We start from the raw sequence: 18,561 nt of genomic DNA on the forward strand, positions 1-18,561 counted from the left end.
AGAGGTGTCAGATCTGTCCTAAGTACAACGCAGAAAAACCTACTCATACTTCTCAAGGCCACTTTCCTTTGCCTCCTGGTTCCTTTGCTGTCTGGCAACTGGATTCTATCCAGCTGCCTCACTCTCAAGGATATAGATATTTTCTGGTGATGGTTTGCGTGTATTCCCATTGGTTAGAAGCATTTCCTTACAAACGAGCAACTGCCCTTGCAGTAGACAAAATACTGTTGGAAAGGACTATTCCTACTTGGGGAATTCCCTTGGAATTACATAGTGATAAAGGTGCCCACTTCACTGGAAAAATTCTAAATGCTGTTTGTGATCTGGCCTGTATTACATTTCCGCTGTGCCTATCATCTTCAACCTTCTGGTCTAGTGGAAAGACCAATGGCATAATCAAAACTCAATTGGCAAAACTCTCTAAGGCCTTCAGCCATCGTTGGCTTAAATTGCTACCCATAGTTCTATTAAACTGAAGATCTATACCCTTTGGAAAACAGAAACTGTCACCATTTGAAATAATCACTGGAAGACCCATGATTCATGACTCAGGACTGTATGAGCCACTTCTAGTCAAGGGAGACCCTTTACATTATTGGCAAAGTCTCATTACGGCTCTAAAGAAAAATAAGCACCTGGTTGAAAAATCTTTTCACACTGTGCTCTCAGGGGACAAAGGTATAGACCACCACAATTTACAACCAGGGGACTATGTTTTTGGAAAAGACATCTTTTAAAGGACTCCTTACAGCCCAGATGGAAGGGACCCTATCATAGTACTTTTAACCAACCCCTGTGCTGCTAAACTTAAAAGCACTGATTCTTGGATTCATTTTTCACATTTTAAAAAGGTGTTTCCACCTGAGTGGGCCTCTGAAACAGTTGGAGACCTAAAGCTGAAATTGACCCAGAAGTGAAACAGATGACACCTGATATAGATGGCTCTTCCAAGACTCTGGACCAGGCCAGTACTCTCCATGATCCCCAGCAATGAAATTTCTCTCATTACCCTTGTTCTAATTGTGGTCACCAAAGAGTTGTGATATCTCCTTCATTATGTAATATCTGGTGATGCATCAACCTACCACTCTCCTTATTCTCCTTCTTATATTAGACACATTTTCAAAGAGTGAAAATTTTCATGAATGGGTTTACACCTAGAATGACAGTTCAGAAAAAGTGACCCTGGCCCTTTGGTCCCCTAATTTTGAAGGACTGGAGAACTGAACTTTTGGGACTCTTCCTTGTGGCTACAGGTTTCTTAATGTTCTGTGCCCTACTACATACAGTGGGCATCCTCTGTTGATGGTAATTCTATGAAAACCATAGATCTTGCTTTAACTTTGCTGGGAATAAGCCTCTGGCCCCAATTCTTGGCCATCTGATTAATCTGTTCAGCTTGGGAATCTTTTATTAACTAAGGCCAATGAGCCACCCTTACTCCCCTTTATATTAAAATGGCTGACTTTTCTTGGGATAGTTATTTCACTAGAGTTATGTTGTTATAATGTCTCTCTTAATATCCATACAGACCCCTTACGCCTGGGAAAATAATCCCTTAGTCCACATTTCCCAAAGTCTAGCCACTGCAGGAAATCAAACAGACTGTTGGATATATCATCAGTGCCCCAGACTACTCACTGAATACTGAGATCTCCTTACCTTAGCTACCTCCAATCTTACTGGTATCCCCCCACCATGTCTTATTTAGAATTCATCTATTCTCCTAGCATATTGTGTCCATCTACTCAAATCCACAGTTCCCTTCCCCTGTTTGGTCAACAGAACTAGACCAAATGCCCAACAGTTCCTTAGGAACATGTGTTCCAAGGGAATCCTGAGGTTACCTGGAAACATCAGATCCAGCTTCCAAACACCCACATTTACCTCACTGTGCAACAACAAAACATATTATCATGATAACCCCCATTTTGTTTTCAGGATTAATATAATGCTCTTAAAGCAGTTGGCACAGTGTCTGACACGTGCTCAATAAATACCTGATGTGTGAATGTTTTCCTGCCAAAAAGAAAATACAGGAAAAAAGTATATGAAACATTTTAGTTAATAATTCACCAAAGGTACATAATGCTACCTGTGTGCAAAATAATATATCTGTGAGTCAAAACTTACTGCTACATCGTCATATGCTACTGATTTAATAGATTTAGTTTCGACATACTATCGTGGGAACATTACTCTTAAGTAATGATAGAATCATTTTTGGTCAACTTGAAAACAATCTTCCAAATCAACCCATAAAGGTACATACATTCATGCATAGATGCCTTACTTTAAGAATCACAAATTGGAGAGAAGTGAGAAGTATCTTTGTATATTTTTACTATGACACACTTTATCAATTTCACTAACAGTCTTTTAGTTGGGCATTTCCAAAAATAAGTCTTTTTGTTTTGCTTTCCACATAGATTTAATTTGCATGCTGAGTTTTTGTTTTTGTTTTTTTTAATTAATTAATTAATTTATTTATTTATTTTTGGCTGTGTTGGGTCTTCGTTTCTGTGAGGGCTTTCTCTAGTTGCAGCAAGCGGGGGCCACTCTTCATCGTGGTGCGTGGGCCTCTCACTATCGTGGCCTCTCTTGTTGCGGAGCACAGGCTCCAGACGCGCAGGCTCAGTAGTTGTGGCTCACGGGCCTAGTTGCTCTGTGGCATGTGGGATTTTCCCAGACCAGGGCTCGAACCCGTGTCCCCTGCATTAGCAGGCAGATTCTCAACCACTGAGCCACCAGGGAAGCCCGCATCCTGAGTTTTAAACTACTAAATATTTTCAAAGGTTTATTAATAGTTATGGCCATTTCCCCAGTAGATTTTATATTTATAATCTTTTAGATTGAATTCTACAGTCAACAGACTACTTATAGATAATTTGATAGCACCTGCAATATTCATTAAAATGATTTGCTTTGATCTTTCTGGCTTTCTAATTATACAATATTCCTGTTGTTTTTACCCCAATAGGTTAGTCCTTTCAAACATACCCACCTAACCACTGCCACTGCTTCAGGGAATATTTAAGAAAGGGCAATTGTGTTTCAAATCGATCTGAAAGGGTTATTATTTTGGGAGTTTTTTTGCCTGCACCACACGGCTTGTGAGATCTTAGTTCCCCGACCAGGGATAGAAAGAGCGGAGTCTTTTTTTTTTTTAGACATCTTTATTGGAGTATAATTGCTTTACAATGGTGTGTTAGTTTCTGCTGTACAAGAAAGTGAATCAGCTATAAGTATACATATATCCCCATAACCCCTCCCTCTTGCGTCTCCCTCCCACCCTCCCTATACCACCCCTCTAGGTGGTCACAAAGCACCGAGCTGATCTCTCTGTGCGATGCAGCTGCTTTCCACAAGCTATCTATTTTACATTTGGTAGTGTATATATGTCCATACCACAAGAGCAGACTCTTAACACTGGACAGCCCAGGAATTCCCCTGAAAGCGTTATCTTTTTAAAAGAGAGTCTCGGGCTGGCAAAGAGAGAACCGCCTCTGAGCTATTCTGTTAGTCAGGTATTTAAAAACAAATATGAGACTCTGCTATACAGTAAATTAGCTGATAAAACACATCCATGTTCAAATCAAAGCATAAAAACAGAGTCCAAATTTAAATATGAATGATCACTGAAGTATTTACCATTTCAGGTTACCTGTGCTTTTTTCTTTCATATTGTTGACAATAACTTTATTTTTTTAATTAATTTTTATTGGAGTATAGTTGCTTTACAATGTTGTAAAGCTTCTACTGCACAGCAAAATGAATCAGCCATACATATACATATATCCCCTCCTTTCTGGATTTCCCTCCCATTTAGGACACCACAGTGCATTAAGTAGAGTTCCCTGTGCTATACAGTATGTTCCTATCAGTTGTCTATTTTATATATAGTATCAATAGTGTATATGTGTCAATCCCAATATCCCAATTCTTCCCACTCCATCCCTTTCCCCCTTGCTATCCATACATTTATCCTCTGTGTCCCTATTTCTGCCTGGCAAATAAGGTCATCTTTACCATTTTTCTAGATTCCATATATATGCGTTATTATACAATATTTGTTTTTTGTTTTCTCTTTCTGACTTACTTCACTCTGTATGACAGTCTCTAGGTCCATCCACATCTCTACAAATGACCCAATTTCGTTCCTCTTTATGGCTGAGTAATATTCCATTGTGTATATGTACCACATATTATTTATCCATTCCTCTGTTGATGGACATTTAGGTTGCTTCCATATCCTGGCTATTGTAAATAGTGCTGCTATGAACATTGGGGTGCATGTGTCTTTTTTTTTAACATCTTTATTAGAGTATAATTGCTTTACAATGGTGTGTTAGTTTCTGCTGTATAAAAAAGTGAATCAGCTATACATATACATATATCCCCATATCTCCTGCCTCTTGCGCCTCCCTCCCACACTCCTTATCCCACCCCTCTAGGTGGACACAAAGAACCGAGCCGATCTCCCTGTGCTATGCGGCTGCTTCTCACTAGCCATCTATTTTACATTTGGTAGTGTATATATGTCCACGCCATTCTCTCACTTCATCCCAGCTTACCCTTCCCCCTCCCCATGCCCTCAAGTCCATTCTCTACATCTGTCTTTATTCCTGTCCTGCCCCTAGGTTCTTCAGAACCACTTTTTTTTTTTAGATTCCATATATACGTGTTAGCATACAGTATTTGTTTTTCTCTTTCTGACTTACTTCACTCCGTATGACAGTCCCTAGGTCCATCCACCTCACTACAAATAACTCAATTTTGTTTCTTTTTATGGCTGAGTAATATTCCATTGTATATATGTGCCACATCTTCTTTATCCATTCATCTGTCAATGGACACTTAGGTTGCTTCCATGTCCTGGCTATTGTAAATAGAGCTGCAAGGAACATTGTGGTATATGACTCTTTTTGAATTATGATTTTCTCAGGGTATATGCCCAGTAGTGGGATTACTGGGTCATACAGTAGTTTTATTTTTAGTTTTTTAAGGAACCTCCATACTGTTTTCCATAGTGGTTGTATCAATTTACATTCCCACAGTTTAAGAGGGTTCCCTTTTCTCCACATCCTCTCCAGCATTTACTGTTTGTAGATTTTGATGATGGCCATTCTGACCAGTGTGAGGTGATACCTCATTGTAGTTTTGATTTGCATTTCTCTAATCATTAGTGATGTTGAGCATCTTTTCATATGTTTGTTGGCCATCTATATGTCTTCTTTGGAGAAATGTCTATTTGGGTCTTCTACCCATTTTTTGATTGAGTTGCTTGTTTTTTGTTATTGAGCTGCATGAGCTGCTTGTATATTTTGGAGATTCAAGGCAATCCCTATCAAATTACCAATGGCATTTTTCACAGAACTAGAACAAAAAATTTTACAATTTGTATGGAAACACAAAAGACCCCGAATAACCAAAGCAATCTTGAGAAAGAAAAATGGAGCTGGAGGAATCAGGCTCCCTGACTTCAGACTATACTACAAACCTACAGTAATCAAGACAGCATGGTACTGGCACAAAAACAGAAATATAGATCAATAGAACAGGATAGAAAGCCCAGAGATAAATCCACACACCTATGGTCCCCTTATCTATGACAAAGGAGGCAAAAATATATTGGGTTGGCCAAAAAGTTCCTTCAGTTTTAAAGTAAAAATAAAAGACACATTTTTCATTTTCACCAAGAACTTTATTGAAAAACATATTCACCATTTTCTTCCACTACCTTCTGCCATTTTTCAGGCAATTTCATAATTCCATCTTCCCAAAACTTTTTATCTTTTTGAGCAAAGAACTCTTCCAGGTGCCTTTTACAGTCTTCCAGGGAATTGAAATTTTTTCCATTAAGAGAATTTTGTAAAGACTGAAATAAATGGAAATCCGAAGGTGCAATGTCTGATGAATATGACAGATGAATCAGAACTGCCCAGCCAAGCTGTAATAGATTTTGCCTGGTCATCAAAGAAACATGCGGTCTTGCATTATCCTGATGGAAGATTATGCATTTTCTGTTGACTAATTCTGGACGCTTTTTGTCGAGTGCTACTTTCAGTTGGTCTAATTGGGAGCAGCATTTGTTGGAATTAATGATTTTGTTTTCCGGAAGGAGCTCATAATAGAAGACTCTCTTCCAATCCCACCATATACACAACATCACCTTCTTTGGATGAAGACTGGCCTTTAGTGTGGTTCGTGGTGGTTCATTTCACTTGCCCCATGATCTCTTCCATTCCACATTATTGTACAGTATCCACTTTTCATGGCCCATCACAATTTGTTTTAAACACAGAACGTTTTTGTTACATTTCAGTAGAGAATCGCATGCAGAAATACGGTCAAGGTTTTTTTCGCTTTACTTACGTGGAATCCAAACATCAAAGTGATTCACATAACCAAGCTGGTGCGAATGATTTTCAGCACTTGATTTGGATATCTTGAGTATGTCGGCTATCTCCCGCGTGGTATAACGTTGATTGTTCTCAATTAATGTCTCGATTTGATCACTATCAACTTCAACTGGTCTACCAGACTGTGGAGCATCGTCCAGCGAGAAATCTCCAGCACAAAACTTCGCAAACCACTTTTGACATGTTTGATCAGTCACAGCACAAATCTGTTTTTGCATTTCAGTTGGGCTTTTACCTTTCTTGAAATAATAAAGTATAATACACCGAAAATGTTGCTTTTTTCCTTTCATCTTCAATATTAAAATGGCTACACAAAAATTCACAAATTTTGGTAAGTTATTTTTTAAATGCACTCTATGACAGCTGTCACAATACAATCTAACAAAACTGTTTCGAATGAAGTTAACGACAACTAAGCACTACTAGAGCCATCTTACGGAAAAAACTGAACAAAACTTTTGGCCAACCCAATACAATGGAGAAAAGACAGCCTCTTCATTAGGTGGTGCTGAGAAAACTGGACAGCTAAATGTAGAAGAATGAAATTAGAACACTCCCTAACACCATACACAAAAATAAACTCAAAATGGATTAAAGACTTAAATGTAAGGCCGGACACTGTAAAACTCTTAGAGAAAAATATAGGCACAACACTCTTTTACATAAATTGCAGCAAGATCTTTTTTGACCCACCTCATAGAGTAATGAAAATAAAAATGAAAATAAACAAATGGGACCTATTAAATTTAAAAGCTTTTGCACAGCAAAGGAAAGCATAAATAAGACAAAAAGACAACCCTAAGGATGGGAGAAAATATTTGCAAACAAAGCAACTGACAAAGGATTAATCTCCAAAATACCTGTGCTTTTGAATGTTAACTCGCCTTTATCAAGACACAATGTCATATCTTCCCTTTTTTCCTTCCACCTTACCACACACAGACTTCTATCCATAAACACTGTCTTACTTAGGTATCTGTCCCATTCCTCTATCACACTGTAAGTTCCCTGAGAAAAGGATCATGTCTTATGACTCTTTGTAACCCCAATATCTAGCATATTATCTAGAATATAATTGATCCTGGAAAAATATTTGTGGAATGGAATGACTGAATTTGTAATCTGAATGAATTAAATGTAAAAATAACTTCAGTAATAAGTAACTGCTATAGGTTTTCCTTAGTTTTTATTAATTTTCTTACTTGAAACATTTAAAAGCAACTTTGAAACTTAATTTCATAAAGTATTTCCAGTAGTCATTTTGCTTATCATTTCTGACTCAATTTTAAATTCTAACAGCCAACAGAAATTGAACTTCTTCAAAATCATTTTAAAAACACATAGCTTTGGTCATTCATAAGATATTTTTCAAAAAAAAAGGATTAAATTCTTGATAATTCATATATTGCATGGGAGTTATTTCAAAGGTTCATATATTTTTTTTCAGTTAGGTTCCTAACCCTAAATTTTGTCAGCAGATTAGTACAAACTTAACTTTGCAAACCACATTTTAAAGCCATTTGTCTAAACTGGGCCCCATAGGCTAATTTTTTTGTTTATATATTTTTAAAGGATTGTTTAAAACATATGCAATAGAGATTATAAAAGGCAAACAAACTCTAAAATATTTATCTGACTCTTAACAGAAAAAGTTTACCACTCCTTGGTCTAAACTATATAACTTTTTAGTAATTAGAAGCATTTACTTTTAAAAATGCACAAAAGAGTACCTAGTTGGCCTAGCAAAGAAATAAAAAACTAAAATTATCTACTCTATGGGATTATAATTGCTGCAGTACACACAAATATTGCTTCATCCAGATTATATTCATAATTTCATACCACTCAACCTGTATTTTCAATTTACTTTTACTCCAATGTCCCTTGTACCCTGTAAATTAAAAAAAAAAAAAGGCCAGCAGAATGGATTCTTATTTTCCATGTTTTTTGAAACTAATAACTTTATTGACAGAAACTTGTGATAATCACCTCCCTTAAGGCAGGAAGAAGAGTATGTTAGATTTTTAGAAGTTGTTAACCCTAATAAGAGACTAATGAATATTTAGTTCACTTTTTGGAACTGGCATAATTCAGTCAAATCATTTTCAGTATTTCACTTGTGCCATACTAAGCGTTACAAGAATTTAAAACAAATAGAGTCAAGTACACTGTTTTTTAAAAACAAAGAATCTAAAAATGTAAAAACTGAAATAATGATGATGACATTTCTGCTTCTCTCAAATTAAAAAGAGACAATGACTCTAAAGTTACTAAATTTATTCAATTGGGATGAGTCTTCAAAATAATACCCTAATTCAGGATCACTCTGTATCTTCAGAGACGTTAATAATCTCTCTGCAACACAGAGCCCAAAAGTTTAAATAAAAGGGCCTAAGTCAGTCCTATGTTATCTAGCCAAGCCCATGTTTCCCAGTGACTGCTTACATGTATCTGTTAAAATTGGTCACATAAGCTATTATTTATCTTGCTACTAAGCTTCTGAATAATCTCATTATGAAAACAATGAGGATACACCTAATTTCAAAATTTTACTACTACTGCTACAATAGCCATTTATGTTCTCTGCCATATTTTAGCATACACCTCAGAAACTTGGAGGTGAAATATACAAAATCAAACACAACCATCACTAGCAACTTGAAGGGTAACTTGCTAACCCAGAAAACCAACATGTAGACTCTTCATTATTTCTATATCAATAATTAAGAGACCCAAATTCAAAGACAATTCATTAGGAAAATACATTTCCTTTCCCATGTAGCAAAAATGACTGTAGAAGAGCACTAAATAAAAGCAAAAGGGACACATGCCCCCAAATAATAATCTTCCTCAACTGCCATAATCCACTGCCAGGAGTGGAGGTACATAAAGCAAAAATAAGACAAATAGAATTGCCATACATACTGAGGCTCCACTCTTGATAGTTGATTTGAATAGGAGGAAATCTATTAATATTTTTTTAAAATATCAATATTTTTAAAAAGCAAAGGAGTTGGAAGGAGTTATCAGTGAACCTGTGAGTAATTTCGCAGGAATATGGAATTAAGACATTAATACCCCAGAAAAATTAAAATTTTAAAAAGCTTTCTGTCAGCCTAAATTTGTTGGTCTTTGTGACATAATATACTGTCCTTTCAGACATTTCCTTGTGACTATGAAGAATGGATGGATATACAGTTAATTGGTTTTCAGTTATCACAGTAGAAACCTGGAGCAATAACCAAATGAATCCTATCTAGTAACTAACACAATAACTTACACGTGTAGGCATTTAATGATCATTTGCTTAATTAATGCATGCAAAATAATATTTAGAACCAATTAAAACCAATCTAAGTATCATCATGCTTTTAAAAGGACTGGTAGTTGTGCAAATGATAGGTTACTATGAGTTGAACTAAGCATATCAATATTATATATACATTAGAAGGTATCTGTGGAACATTTTAAAACTTTGGTCCAGTGACAGTAAAGCAGCTTCCCTGGTTGCTGTTCAGGCAGGAATATGTTTACTTTGTGTGGTTGAAATCAGAGCTAATGACTTTAATGGTTCTAAATAGCTCCAAAATGTTCCCCATGCCAAGGCACTGGCCATCTGGCCAGTCTCATATGAACTACAACATATGCTTTGGAAATTTTACTTTCAAAGGATACATGTATTGTGTGTAGTACAGATGAATGCACATATATACATGACATGTGTACACACATAGCATTCTTTAGCAGTAATTCTTCTCACTGTAGTAACTTCTTAGAGATATGAGGTCCATGAAATTTCATTAAAATATAACCTTGGGGAATGTGAAATAAGTTTAAATTGTCTATTGAGTTATTTATCTGGCTAAAAGAAGTACTTTGTCTAGGACACCTAAATCTTAGAGTTATTTGGTTGAAAACAAGAAATTTATTATTCTTGTCAAATATTATACATAAAGAACATTTTATTTACTTCTCAAAATAATCAGAGATAAACACATTAATTTCCATTTTATATATGAGGAAACTGAAGACCTTTACTCTACTTCTGCACTTTTCTCAGAAATCAGTTGAGCCTATTTGAGTGTATCTATTTCTGGGTTCCCTATTCTGTTCCACTGATCTATGTGTCTATTCTTCCAATACCACACTGCCTTAATTACTTGTTACTGCCTTACCATCACATATAGAGTGATTTCTTGCACTTTAGCCTTCTTTTTCAAAATTGTTATAGATATTCTAGGTCCTGTACTTTTACATATGAAATTTAGAATAAACTTGTCTATGTCTACATAAAACCTTGTTGGATTTTATTGACCTTCATTTTAAGTAAAAACAGCTATTGAATCAGCAGCTCTGATTTACTGATCTGATATGGTTGTCAACAACTTGTCTGTATCTTCTCCTTATCTTCAATATCGTCCTTACAAGGGAGACAACAATGTATAGAGGAAAAAGCATGAATTTAAAATGATCTACATTCCAATTCCAGCTGTGCCTTCCACTGATTTATATGTCTTTCTCATCTGTCAAAAAGATGAGATGTATCAAAAAGATACACCTTTTCTCACCAAACTGTTTTGAAGAGAGAATAAAACTGAAAAGGTAATACATGCTCAATAAATGTCATTTCTTTCTCCCTTAAGAGATACATTTAAGATGGAATGGAGTCCAATGTCTTTTTGGGTAAAAAAATTTACATTGGGTGTTAAAATTACTATTTCCTCTTAAAGTCTGTCCCCAACCACTTTACTGGAGAGACAGACAGGTCCTATAGTAAGAATAATTATTCGTGGCCTTTGAAATTTTTGTTAGAGATGTGATAGGATATTTTGTTCACAACGGAGTCACTATCCCCTTACTTAGCTAGGAATAAGGTATGCAGAGTATGTAGCTTCCAAATTATAAGGCTAAACTGTATCAAAAATCAGCTGGGACACTATTTTTTTTTCTCTTATGGAAAAGCAAATTCCTCAAAACTACACAGCAAGAGCATACAAGACAGTTCAAATACTTCCTTTGCCCCAGTCATATCTTAGAACAACAACAGAATAAAACATACAGAAAAACATTACAATTCACAGAAAATTTATTTTAGAGCTAATTGCTAGCTTAGGAACTGATATGCTTTTTTCCTGTTGAATAATGAGAACTATATGACTATTTCTCTTTTTACTTTGGCCTAGAGCTATGGTTCTTTATCCTTGGCGGTACATCATAATCATCTGGGAAATGATGCCCAGGCACCCACCAGATATTTAAATATGAGTCTCTGTGTTAGGCACTAGCATGGAAAATTTTTTTTTAATTCCCAGGTATATCTGATCTATGGTCAGAACTGAGAACTACCAGCCGAAAAGGAAAAGGAAATCCGAGGCCAAATTTGCAATTCAACTATATTTTAAATGTACAGGAAACCTCTAGAACCTGCTTACCTGTGTTCTAGTTTGCCCTCCAACTCCATCCTCCATCCTTTCCATATACCTTCTACTTTATGTTTTCCTGTATCCTGAAGATATCCTCAAGATTCGAAGTACTTTTGAAGCAGTTCCTGAGAACTGCTACTAAAGATAATGACAGCATCCACCAAGAGAGAAATAACAAGAAGGGAAAAAATCCTATATTTCCCTCTCAAAATTATAGATGAGAGAGACTGAGAGGGGTGGTACTGAAACAACAATATGGCCTGAGAAAGAAACGGCACCAAGTCAGGCCTTATTTTGGAATGGTGAGGTAATGATTACCTCTCGATGAAATAATCAAGGTAGGGAAATATAGAGGCCCTGCCCTGAAGGAACTGACCTGAATATTTCCAGACCAGACTGGTTCAAAGGAAGATAGTCTTGGAGAAACTGGGAAGGCACCAGTGGTGGTGAGGGGTCAGGGCCCTGTTGGCCATTCCCCCCTTTCTAGTCCAAATAAACCTGGTGAAAGTATATAAGAAATACAGATGTCCCTGTTCTCTTTTCCACATTCTAGAAAGAAGCGCCAGTCACTATTTTCAGCACAGCCCTCTGCACCGGGGGCTGCTATTTAAGATGAATATTGATAAAGCAAAAATTACAGGCTTGAGCACCATTTTAAAAGCACTGAAAAACTTTTTAGCTAGTAGTAAGTGCATTCACCGTTAGTAGTAAAGATTTTAAGCATGCCAAGCATAACTAGAAATCTTTAGAGTGGCTTGCTTTTGTTCAAGACACCATGGCGGGAGGGGGGGGTCATTTTAGCTTTCTATCTCCCTATGCTGCAAATATCTATTTATCTTTATATTAGTCCAGTGGCTAGCATAGACACTTTCACTGGCAGACAAGCATTAAATATCTGTTATATTGAATTAAGTCCTACCACAACACTCCTAATTTCTCTTACTCCCCAACATCTAATCAGTTGGCAAACTATTTTAAGTCTGCAAGGTATCTCCCATCAGTCTTCTCCTTTTACCCCTTCTGTCCTAGTTTAAAAATCTCACTACTACTTCCACTGATTAATATTCCCTACCCTCAGTCTCTCCCCAACTCCAATCCATCCTATACACTGCCATCCCTTATTGCCAGCACAGATCTGGTCATGTCATTCATGAACTCAAAAATCTTCAGTAGCTCCCATTTACAGAACAACACTGAAAACCTTTAAACTAGCTTTAAAAGCCCCATACAATCTGGGTCTTGCCTACCTTTAGATGAATACCTCATCTCACACTATATCCCCATTCTCACATCACAGACTTATATCCTAGCAATATCAGATTCCTCCTTCCTCCAAGAACACCTCCATGCCTTTGCTTATATTGTCCCCATCCACCAGAAATATGTTCCTTTAATCTGTCTGTGAAAATATAATCCACTCTCCAATGCCCTGCTCGAATTCCACCTCTTTCACAAGACCTTACTAGATCCATCCCTAAACCACCACCACAACCACCCCATTGTTGATGGTCTTGTGATCTGTATAATAGCAGTTTCTGTGTATGTCTATCTAGCCCACGTGAATGTAAACCCATGGGGCTGGGATGGGATTCAGGATGGTATATCTTTAGACACTTCACATTACAATGCTATGTACTGCACTGCCTTGTACCCAATAAACACTTCATGAATTGAACCAATTCCTACCATGACAAAAGTTCAGAATAGGAAAAAATAAATGTCAGTGAAACACCTCACTGGCCAGTTATAACAAATTAAATTATTCGTCTCTCTTTATCCCCCAAAGTAGTCCTAAATATGACTTCATATTTCATCCTTAATCATCCTGTGATTACAAATGTGATCACCATACTTAAATGAAATAATCAGATCTAGGAAGGAGGTCTTAAGAAAAACTGCTCATAAAAGGGAAAGCTGGAGCTATGACCATGGCTATCTAAATCCCAAGGTTTTAATATAGTTGACAATAATTCAGAGTTTAGGGGCAGAGAAAGGGGCATGATGATGACTGCTGGGAAAGAGAAGGAACTGGAGACCTACTATGTGCAAAGCACCTTGCCAAGTGAATTAAACACAGTACAGTATTCAGTTTTTACATAACAACTCTTGAAGATGGTTCTTCTCCCATTTACAGATGAAGAAATTGAGGCTCAGAGAGGTTAGGTAACTTGCATTGGGTCACACAGCTAGTATACGCTGGAGGTGAGATTGGAACCCAGATTAAACTGGCCTCCAAAGCCCATATTCTTTCCCCTATTACTACAGGGTCTCATGAAGTTAATTAAAACTAGCAGTTTTTTCCCAATCTGCCATATATTTGCCATCCTAGTTAAATTTTTAGAGTCTGTGGCTTTAGCTCCAAACTGTTTTTAGCAGTGAACTGTATTACTTTCAAAACTAACTTCCTTAAACAAAAGCAGTATTGCTAAAGAAATAAGTACCAATTAATATTTAATATAATATGATGATATGATATAATATACAATTTGAAAACTCTGTAGTAAACTCCATCAGGAACCAAGCACTCCCTCACCAAAACAAAAAATGCACAAACCATGTACATGGCACTACCTCATGAAAAGTCCACTTTACTAAAACAGGCTATTCTTAATGACCCTTGTCCAGGAATGACCAATACCTATCACACCTCCTAATTCTTGTTTGAAACCTCTGAAACATTTTCCCACAGGACAATTTTACAAACAGTGATTAGGCTCTTCATCATTATACCTCTTCCCTGATCCTGACAGAATCCAGGCAACAGGTAAAATATGGCTGCCTGAGGGTTGATACCCTTTGAAGTCCCTATTCCCAGTAGACCTAATTGAGACAGTCCCTGTAAGAGTTCTCACAACCAAAGCTTCTTGATTATCCTATTTCCCCTCTCCCAAGAACCCTCTTCTCAGGAGTCAATAGAGCCCATATTTCCCTTTTTCAGGCCCATTCTCCACCTCTCACTGGAGCCAACCTAATTCTTGTTTGAAACCTCTGACACATTTTCCCATAGGACAATTTTACAAACAGTGATTAGACTCTTCATCACTATACCTTGTTATTGTGCACTGGTCTAAAAATGTAACTATCCTTAATAATTTTTTCCTGTGCAAAAACATGTTAAGAGTCTAAACAACCAACTCTCACACTTCTGAATGATAATTCAAAGGTTAACAGCTGCCCATGAAACAAGACAGGTAAAAGATGTTGAAAAACACTCCACAATATATGATAGTGTATATAATCTTTAATTTTACCAGGATTTAACACACACAGAAATAGACATTAAAGTTTCCTTTGACATTAAGTTAAGAGATTCTTACTTACATTTTCTTTAAGGACTCCAACACATTTTCAAAAAATATATTCTACGATGAAAGCACCCTTAGTCCTAAAAACTATCACGATTGAGGGCTGCAAAGCTTATGCTCAAGGTTAACATTTCTAAAGCCAACATCAACAAACATGTAATTAAAATAAATATAAATTCTGGGAAGTAAAATTGTTTCCTTCTTATCAAAAGAATACCATTATAAACAAACATCAATAACAACAACAACAACAACAACAACAAAACCCTCTTCTAAGTACTAAGCAGGTCTAAGCAGATTCAGATGTAGCATTTAGTTTTCACCAAGAATATTTTTAATTAAGTCACTTGCAGGGTTAAATCTAACCAATCATAACTGTTTTAGACAAAGAAGGCAGAAATACTATCTTTACCACATTACCTTCACCTTTCGTTTTACTTCATAGGGATTAACAATTTCCACTCCAGTATTTTTCCAAATTGCTGAGGTAGAGAGACCCATTGTTAAATCTCTATAATACCTAAAACATACTGCAAACAATAAAAAAAAACCATATGCAGTAATTACAATTTAAAACATTTCTACATTCAAAGTTAACAAAAATAATAAGGAGTAGGCATGCGAAAGCCCCCTCCCCCATCCCAACCTTATATCCAAGCATTTAACTGTTTTTATAAACCAGATGCCTGGAACTATAAGTCAATAGATTACATACATAAATAAAACAAAATTCCTTTCCCCTTGAATAGTCTTCTAAAAAATTCTTGCAACTATGAAACATTCCAAGAAGAAATAAACCCCTCTTCGTTTATCCTGTTCTTAAGAGATGTAGAATATTAAAATGTACTTAGGAATTCCTTAGTGTACTAGTAAAATATTTCCTATAAGTAGAGAGGGTTCAACTTTAGACTCCTTCCATATTTCCACTACATTTCTTGTTAAATGTTATTCTGGCATGTAATTTTAACCCCAGTTCAGTTGGAAATTTGAAAAGAAAAAAGAACAAGTTAAACAGACAGCAGTCCAACGTGTATTTTTAAGGATGAAGCAAGTACTTCAAGACAAATTTGCACCTAGAGATGTGGAGGCTTGCGAGTCCTACCTCAAAATATCCTACTGTGAATCAATTTGGCATTCAATATTTTTAGGTCTGTGATTGTGATGGTCTCTACTGTACTACTAGGCTGTCAATGATTAGATTATCAGAAAAAGATCTGACTTTCTATCCCCAAAGTCTCGTTTTTGTGTTTAAATGCCGCTTGCTTTAATAACAAGAACAACAAAAACAACAAAGAAACAATAATAAAAACAAAGTACCTGTGCACATCTAAGTTCTCACTGCACAGCTGACCAAAGCCCAACCAGAACAGTTTCAAAGTAAGAAGAGCGGGAAGGGAGGCGAACCAAAATACTTCGGTTGAACCTCGCTGTCTTACCAAAGATTGGTCTCATAAGGGCTGGGGTTTACTTTGCGTGTTCTTTTACTGACCAACGGGGCGGGGACAACAGTTGGGCAAGGGAGAAGGGGCGGGAGGAAGAGGGCAGTAGAATTCAGGGGACCGCAAAGGAGGCTGCAGAAATCACCTGAATGTAGATAAAGAAACCTCGCCTCCAGTTAATCTCCACTTAGGTTGTTACAAAGAACCACAATAAGCCACAAAGAAATGAGAAAAGTAAGGAGCACTCATCCCTATGTGCAAATCTCCCCAGAGTCTGTCACCTTGCTGTGTTTCTGTTGCGCTGGGTTCCTAAAGCACCCGCGGTTCAATAGAGAGCTGCAGTCAGCAGCTGTCCCCCAAAATGTTCCCAACTAGCAAACTTGGCGCAGCGTAGAAAGAGGGACACACGGAGCCAGGCGCGGCACCTGGCGCATCCCCCAGTTCCACTTCAGGTCGCAAAGTGAAGAAACTTAGTCACAACTCTGGCGTGGCCCGCGAGGCAGTCACTCCGCCCGAGGCCAAGCCCGGGCCCGGGATGCACTCACTCCCAACTCGAGAGCCCGCCGCCCAGTCCCCGCCGGCTCCCAGGCGAAAGCGCGGTTTGGGCAGAGCGTGCTCCGCCGCCCCGCAGCCTCAAGGAGGCTGGCCTGGGCACCTCGCTTTCCAGCCCCACGCCCCTTCTCTCTCGGGCCCCCGGCAACGGTCCTGAGAGGAGGAGGGTGGCGGCTCCAGCCCCTCTTGGCCACCGCACTAACCTCGCAGCTGCTTGCGCTGCCGCCGAACAGCTCCATTTCTTGGTCCCAGAGCTCGTCTTGAGGAGTGAACGGTAGCATCGCCCCTTCAGGAGCACTCGAACAGGAGCTGCCAACCGCCCGCGCGGCCGCGCATCCCGTCTTTGGAGCTTGCCTGCCACTGCCGCCGCCGCCGCTGCCGCCGCCGCCGCCGCCGCCGCCGGGATCCCCAGCCTTGCCTTCTGCGACAGCTGCCCTCGCCGTGGGGTCCCTCAGAGACTCGGAGCGAGGGGTCGCCGCCGCCGCAGGCTGCTGCTCCCCAAAGAGAAGACAACTCTGTGCTGCCTCTCTAAGAGCTGCCGCTCGGCTCGTGCTCACCACTGCCACCGCTGCAGCCGCCGCGACAGTCGCTCAGCGGTGACTCCCCCCCCCACCCCGCTTCCTCGGGCCCCCTCCCAGCTCCCAGCTCTGTCAATATGGCGGCAGCGGCCGCTTTACCTGTGCGGCGCCTGGAACCCCCCACCGCGGCGGCACAGCAGCGTCACCCGAACGTCAATGGAGATTCCCCAGCCTGGGGTGAAGCGGGGGTGGGAAAGAGGGGCGGGGGTGGGTGCGGGAGACCGCGTGGTGGGGGGTGGGAAAGAGGGGAGGGGGGCGTGCTGGGCGGGGGAGGCGGGAGAGGAGTAGTAAAATCCTCTGCTAGCTCCTCGGGAAACCTGCCCTCTCCACGGAGCATGCGCGGCGCTGTTCACACATGCTCAGCAGGCCCTCTCAAGTCTACCGAGCAGTCTTGCCGGCGGGAGGATTCCCAGAAAGGTTGGGGGAACCGGGGACCCTCCTGAGCGTTGGAGGGGTCAGTGTCAGGGGAGGACTCCAGGAATATCTGCTTGCCGGGCTCGCAAAAGCAGGCGCCCTATACACCGAACCACGCCCATTTTGGTACTTAGTGACAAATACTAGGGCGGGGGTTTTAGTCCATTTTACATTATCCTCCTAGAAGCTGGAGACAGGAATAAAATCCATTTAAAATAAATCAATACACCTGCGCTCCCTAACTCCCGGCCCCCCGCTTGTTCCGCTCACGGTGTTGGTGTTTACACTGGTTGTCTTCATACTATTGATGACACACAATGTTTCCAGTATTCACATACACCACCACTTATTGGACTCTACTTGTGGCAGTAAAGGCAGAATATATGAAGCTAACCTCACCTCCACTCCGCTCTGAGGATATTGGACCT

At 39.0% G+C, this 18,561-nt stretch overlaps 1 protein-coding gene across 4 annotated transcripts in view; it reads right to left on the minus strand.

The window, feature by feature from the left end:
• RPS6KA6 (ribosomal protein S6 kinase A6) overlaps positions 1-17,953 on the minus strand; it is a 155,431-nt gene extending 137,478 nt beyond the window's left edge. Inside the window, exons 1-2 of one of the 4 annotated variants that reach the window (XM_057539051.1) lie at positions 17,819-17,953; positions 17,345-17,632 (exon numbers count right to left, since the gene is read on the minus strand). In XM_057539051.1, the coding sequence (XP_057395034.1) occupies positions 17,345-17,422 (78 nt within the window). In that variant the 5' untranslated portion in view covers positions 17,423-17,632; positions 17,819-17,953. Of the gene's footprint in view, positions 1-15,570; positions 15,681-16,467; positions 16,565-17,344; positions 17,650-17,818 lie in introns of those variants that run through there. The other 3 variants (XM_057539049.1, XM_057539048.1, XM_057539050.1) reach the window with 3 other exon arrangements.
• Positions 17,954-18,561: the final 608 nt, after the last annotated feature.

The sequence above is a fragment of the Balaenoptera acutorostrata genome, chromosome X (genome assembly GCF_949987535.1).
Source record: "Balaenoptera acutorostrata chromosome X, mBalAcu1.1, whole genome shotgun sequence".
Lineage (NCBI taxonomy): Eukaryota > Metazoa > Chordata > Mammalia > Artiodactyla > Balaenopteridae > Balaenoptera > Balaenoptera acutorostrata.